The 6503-nt window shown below is 37.5% G+C and overlaps 1 protein-coding gene across 2 annotated transcripts; it reads right to left on the bottom strand.

The window, feature by feature from the left end:
- Positions 1-207: 207 nt before the first annotated feature.
- Positions 208-6077, bottom strand: TPS5 (trehalose phosphatase/synthase 5). 2 transcript variants are annotated; one of them, XM_012230621.4, is made up of 4 exons: positions 5783-6077; positions 3123-5164; positions 1828-2101; positions 208-720 (listed from the first exon to the last, which is right to left on the bottom strand). In XM_012230621.4, exons 2-4 carry the CDS (start codon positions 5111-5113, stop codon positions 388-390), a joined length of 2598 nt encoding a protein of 865 aa, XP_012086011.1. In that variant the 5' UTR covers positions 5114-5164; positions 5783-6077; the 3' UTR covers positions 208-387. The 2 variants fall into 2 exon arrangements, with proteins under 2 accessions (XP_012086011.1, XP_020539320.1); XM_020683661.3 differs by having other exon boundaries at positions 3123-5136.
- Between the last annotated feature and the right edge of the window lie 426 nt (positions 6078-6503).

The raw sequence follows: 6503 nt of genomic DNA, 5'->3' as shown, positions 1-6503 counted from the left end.
TCTTTGCAAGCAGGTTCTTCTTCGTTGCGAGCGGCAACTTCAGGCACTTGAAGGTCAATAATGGTGAGTTTGAGTTAAGTTCATTTTTGGGGTGTAATTGTTACAACTCCTAAAGTTTGGAGTATCCAGAATGGTTTAGCCCCTCCAATCATATTAATAAAGTAACGACTTGGATAAACTAACCAATTTTCTAATGAGAGCAAAACATATTAATAAAAGAAAGCAATCTATTTACTTCAACAGAAACATCGAGTACCATCCGATGGACATACCAAGACCTAACTAAAAGCACCAGACATCAATTTCTTCAAGCCCAGGGGTTGAGGAAATCCTCAAACATGGAACATCTCGTCTCAAGAAGAACCAATGCAAAGCCACGGTGCATTTTTAATCTCTACCAATTGTCACCCCGTGTGAGTGTGACGATTGGGAAGTACTTCTAGCAGCCTGCTCTGAAGCATTTGCCAGGCCTTGCAGCATTCTCAAAATCTCAGATGTGTCTTCCAGGTAGTACTTGGCCTTACTCGGCTTTTGCCCAACAGTGCAAGGGAATACCTCAGCAACTGGTGAAAGAGTAGGTCCTGCCCTGGCACTCATTATCACCTCAAACATGTCTTCATCTGACCGGTCATCTCCAATGCAGAGAACAAAATCAGGAAGCATTCCCTTCTGTTGCATTGTCTCGAGGAGGCATTGTGCCACGACCCCTTTGTTCACACCCTGCATGAGGTAAGCAATTAGTAAATTTATTAAATTTAAGCTGCAAATCGAGACTTTATTGCTGTGGCAACCACACAAAGACATATCAGCCTATGTCACTGCCTTCAAAGAGTCGAAAGTGAGAGAGACAGACTGAGAATAGATCCTCAGCAATTCCTTACAGGACAAACATTTTCAAGCCGCTGATATGTACTAATGTAAATTCATTATGCATTTTTAAAATATAAACCGATTCTTATAAAAAGAAACACTGAAGAAAAATAATATTTTGTGGGAGTTAGTCAAAAACAATGCTTGCTGCATTCAAATGAGCCATCAGTGTGTGACTTTGCTATAGTCCTACTTCTACTCCGATTTGCACAAGGCAGCCCTTGGGACTTGAACTACCACACCAGCAGCAAATAGCTGAAGTTTTCCTCAGCAAACCAAACACTGGTCCTTTTCTTTCTCATCTCAAGTTTCTAAATTTACATTAGAAAATGAGGCCAATCATAAGGCTCATTCGTGAAAAGAATCTATGAATTCTTTAATTTCAGAGGCGTGATGTCAAATATGACCTGATATGATGTAGTCATAAGGAATAATGAAAATAAGCTAGACTAGATTATCAAAATAGACTTCTTCAAATAGGCCGTATCATCCAAGATAAGTAAACCTAATCAAATTAAACCATTTGCTTTTTCTATGATCTATGTAAAAGTTCAAATAATTTTTAAACTGAAAAATCAAGTCAAAGCAGAGTGACCTTAATCAATTTGTTTGATTTGGCTTTTCACATGATTCAGCTTGGTTTGGTTGGAGTTCCTTCTAAATCGCTGATTTGGTTTAAACTTTTCCCCCAATACAAAACACCAATCTATTAAAAACCAAAGGTAAAATGCCTATAGCATGAGTTTCAAAGAGATTAAGAAATTAATCAAACAAGGACAGTATGAGATACATAACCAATCTCCCTAGTTATACATCAACACATGAACATGCAATAGATTTTGAAGTACCTCCCCAATTTGCCCTTCTCACATTTGATTAGTTGAAATACATTAAAGCATTTGCAGAAGTTAACAATAATATCAACTAATATTGGGAAGAAATAACTGTAGCACGAACCTGAGGTTTAACTTCTACAATATGTTGGCCACTCTTGACAGAAACTGGCTCATTTGAAAGAACACTTTCTAGATGATCTAGAAGCTCCTTTGCCTGGCAAGAGCCAAAGTCCGGATCTGCATATTGGTAATTCCAAATAAGGGCACTCTCTTTGGTTTCAATGGCAGAACCATCAGTTGTTTCAATGTATAGTTTCATCACCGGTTCAGCAATCTGTTTCCAATAAAAATCTGGCACAGACACACATGTTTCCCAATCTGCATCAAGGTTTGGCCTGTAATAATTGGGACCTCTTTTAGATATAAGATGGGATAAAATGTGTTGTCCTACATAAGAATAGCCAGAGTCAATGCCTCAACTGCTACGCTCTTCCTTTACCTGAAGTAGGAAATCCAATTCTTAGGGGTAGGGCTGTTCATCAGGTTCAATTGGGTTGCAAAAATTTATTGCTGAATCTCTTCATAACTCATGAGATTAATAGTTCTTCCATAATATATTTTAAAAGTTCCGATGTTTCTGGCATAAGGAATCTTGTCATCGGGTCCAATGCAACCTGATGAACATCCATACTTGGGGGTAGGAGATACTTTAAATAGTCGCATGACTTTTGTCTAGAAGTAGACATCAGTAGCCATAATATTATTTATCAAGCCCAACTGAGAAAAATCCATCACTGTCTGAATCTAGAGCTAATTCAATTAAAATTTGTAACGCCTTCAATTGTTTCACAAGTGCTTCACTTTCTTAAATTTTTTCACATAGGTGTTACATTTTCTGAAATACAAAATCATCATGTTTCCTTGAACTTTGGCCACCTGACTTAAGCAAGATCACTTAGGGAACAACCATTAAATTAATTCCGGATTTCTTGGCTGATTTTGGAATCAATGCATTATGTTTCATGATGTTCTATATAACAACATACATTGAGAAATCAACAAACATTGTAGCTTAATTTTTTCTATGAAATAATTGAAGCTTAACCAGTAACTGAGAATTTAGAAGTCAACGTCTCATATCAAGGGTCCATTTTACATTAACATTTGAGTCACTATATAAAAATACTCTGTTGAAATATTGGTTAGAAGCCATTAAATTTTGCTTTTAGGATAAATTTCACATGCTCTAATCTTTAAAAAAAAAGGCTTCAAAACACAATCACAAATCACTTTCCCCAACATCTAAAAAAAAATTTTTTTTTTTTCAAAAAAGTAGCTTTAATCTCCACTTCAAACAGACTCTAAAGGAAAGAAAATGACCAAATGTCACACAAAGAGAGAGGAAGCAATGTGTACCTCACAAAATAACCATGCTCAGCTGCAATCCCAAGCTTTTCACAAGAAGAAAACCATTTAGTTAGTGTCGCCCTGTCCTTCCCACTGACAACAAAAACAACATTCTTCGGGTCTCTACACAAATTGTTCAAGATTCCAACAGCCTCTGCATTAGGAGTGGTACTAATTGAACCTGGAAGCATCATAGTACCATCATAATCTAAAAGAATTGCTCGATTCTTGGTCCTCTTATAAGCTGATACAATATGTTCAAGTGAAAGTTTTCTGAAATTTGGATCCAAGGCAATTACTCGAAAACCTAAACCAAATCCAATACCCCAGCACCTCCTCCTCAAGTGATCCCTGCAGGCCCTCTCCAGATCCTGAAGAAAGCTACGTGCCCAATATGCAACATCATGAGTACTCACATACCTATGGTGCTTCTCATGCCTCATTTGTTTTTCTGGCTCAGGGACTATTAAAGCAGAATCCATAGCTTCAGCTACAGCATCAATGTTCCATGGATTCACTCGAATTGCTCCACTCAATGATGGGGAGCACCCTATAAACTCTGAAACAACTAGCATGCTCTTTTTTGGGGCCATGGGGTTTAGCCCCAATGTCTCGTCCAGCTTTTCATTTCCTTGCCTGCATATAACATACTCATAGGGTATTAAGTTCATCCCATCTCTCACTGCAGTGACAAGACAACACTCTGCAATGACATAATAAGCAATGCGTTCATAGAACTGGAGTGGTTTGTCAATTAAAACCACTGGATCATATCCTGGTCTTCCAAATGTCTCATTAATCCTCCTCACTGTGGCTTTAGTTTCAGATTTGACCTCTTGCACGTCCTTTCCTCGGCCTCTTGCAGGGTTGGCTATTTGAACCAAAACAACTTCACCTCTCTTGTCATGATGTTGCATGAGCAATTGTTCCATGGCCAATAGTTTCAAGCTGATTCCTTTAAAGATATCCATGTCATCAACACCAACAATAACAGTTTGACCTCTAAACTGATCACGTAGCTCTGCAACCTTGGATATTGTCTCAGGAAGATTTAGCACCGATTGGAGCTGGCCTATATGAATCCCAACAGGAAGAATCTTTATGCTTACAGTGCGACCATAATACTCAAGCCCTATATAACCACGCTTAGATTGATAAGAAAGACCAAGCATTCTACTACAGCAAGAGAGGAAGTGCCTTGCATAATCAAAAGTATGAAACCCAATAAGATCAGCATTAAGAAGTGCTCTCAGAAGTTCATCTCTAACAGGAAGAGTCCTGTATATTTCCGATGATGGAAATGGACTATGAAGGAAGAACCCTAGCTTCACCCTATTAAACCTCTTCCTCAAAAATGTCGGCAAAACCATCAAATGGTAGTCATGAACCCACACGTAATCATCATCAGGACTAATCACTTCCATTACTTTGTCTGCAAATATCTTGTTCACAGAAACATAAGCCTGCCATAGAGATCTATCGAACCTGCCACCAAGTTCAGGTGATAGTGGGAGCATGTAGTGAAATAAAGGCCACAAATGTTGTTTACAGAATCCATGATAAAATTTACTAAAAAGTTCAGGAGGGATATAAGCCGGGACACATTTGAAAGACTCGAGCAATATTTGAGCTACATCATCTTGCTCACTGAGGTCAATCTCTTCTTTAAGACAACCAACATAGATAACTTCTACATCTTCTCCAAGACCATCTTTGAGTTGTAAAAGAAGTGAGTCCTCATCCCAGCTAAAGCACCACTCCCCACTGCCATCTGGACTTTTATATGCCCGAAGAGGAAGCTGGTTTCCCACAATGATCATCCGCTCTTGAGAGATAGATGAGGGAGCATCAGAGCTTACACTGTTGCTGTTTTCATCGTCTAGTTCAGACAATACTCCAGCAACAGTTGCCACCCGAGGGAGCCTCTTCCTCTCACGACTAAGGGTTGGAGACTGACCAGAAGCAAGATCCAAGAGGTTTGAATAAGACCTTGAAACCATTGTTAGGACAGATATGGAATATCCTGTGATGTATTTTCAAAATACTGAGGTCTACAAAATTAAAAGAAAAAAAAAGAACAATATAAATTAGCACAACTAATGAAAGGAATTCTTAGAATACAATGCTAAGAAACTATAAATCTAAGCCCAGTAATTGACTGTTCTTCAGAATTCCACATTCTCCTTCAATAGAACATAGCTAGAGCGTAATTAAAATTCATTGAAAACCCAACAAAGCTTCTTAAATACAACTCACAACTCAAGTGTTGAACTTGAGAACCAACCCAACATAGAAACCCAGCTGCCAAAAAATAAATTAAGAATCTACCAGTTATGGCCTGAGGCGCTCTCTCCCCCTCTTAAAAATGGATCTCCCATTCACCAGAAATCAATTAACTCAAACAAACTGAAGCTAGAAATGCAAAACTCATATGTGTGTATCTATTATATTTATGTGTTTGTATATACATTAATTGAAGCAAACTTCAAAACAACTGAATTCCAAGTAAGTAAAGAAATTTTTAACAGAAACGAAAGTACCCATATGCTAAATCTGATGGAAACAACAAAAAGCTTATCAAAAGAACAAAAACACTGAAGTCGACAAACGCAGAAAATGGCATGCAAAAAACAAACAACAGTGAAGAAGAAACTGCAAAAAAAAGTTACCTTTCAAGTTCAAGATTATATCAGATAGAATAGGATTAAAAGATTCTTCTTTCTTCTTTCCCTACCCAGTAACAGAGACAGTGGCATTAACAGACTTTTTGTATAAGCTTTTTCTGTTTCCAGACAAGTCTTGATTAGTTGGCAATTTGATTCCTTGTTCTTTTCTTTTCTTTCCTTTAGATATCAAACAAGAACAAATGGGATATCTTTGTACAAAGCATTTGATTCTCTCCAAACTCAAAGTCTCAGCTCACTCGCTCACTCACCCACAGTAAGTGATAGTGACGAGTGACTGGTGACATAAAGGAGCAGAACTAAGAACAGTAGACTCCAACTTCTTCTTAACCATGGTTGGTTTTAGTTAATTTAATGACGATTAGCGATTAAAACCCTGAAACTTGTTCACCTAACTCAACTTTGCCAAAATATTTTCTTTCTTAAACGCAACGGTGAGCGTGGTGCATACTAGCCTCAAACATTTAATTTTACCAGTTACTTTCCTTTTTAAACCTTTTGAATATCAAAATGTTTTTTTCATTGAATTAGAACTGAATCTTGCTCTCATCCGACCTATAAAAGAATAAAATGCTCCAATGAATATTTACTTGTCCACAGCTCCATCCATTAAGATTAAGATTAAACATTCGACATTACTTAAGAAATAAGTGTATCGAACTACTCATCTAACACTCATTAAGAAAGAAGGGAAACAAATCATTTT

This window comes from Jatropha curcas, chromosome 11 (genome assembly GCF_041381405.1).
Source record: "Jatropha curcas cultivar XTBG-Jc1 chromosome 11, XTBG_Jcur_1.0, whole genome shotgun sequence".
Lineage (NCBI taxonomy): Eukaryota > Viridiplantae > Streptophyta > Magnoliopsida > Malpighiales > Euphorbiaceae > Jatropha > Jatropha curcas.
Note: the sequence above shows the minus strand (reverse complement) of the source record. Positions and strands in the feature narration are given on the sequence as shown.

Excerpts from the sequence above, each read along its gene's own strand:
- TPS5 (XM_012230621.4), bottom strand. The coding sequence starts at position 5,113 with ATGGTTTCAAGGTCTTATTCAAACCTCTTGGATCTTGCTTCTGGTCAG. Across the intron at positions 2,102-3,122 it reads GAGCATGGTTATTTTGTGAG|GCCAAACCTTGATGCAGATT; the intron begins GTACACATTGCT and ends CAATTATTACAG. Across the intron at positions 721-1,827 it reads TTGTAGAAGTTAAACCTCAG|GGTGTGAACAAAGGGGTCGT; the intron begins GTTCGTGCTACA and ends TACCTCATGCAG.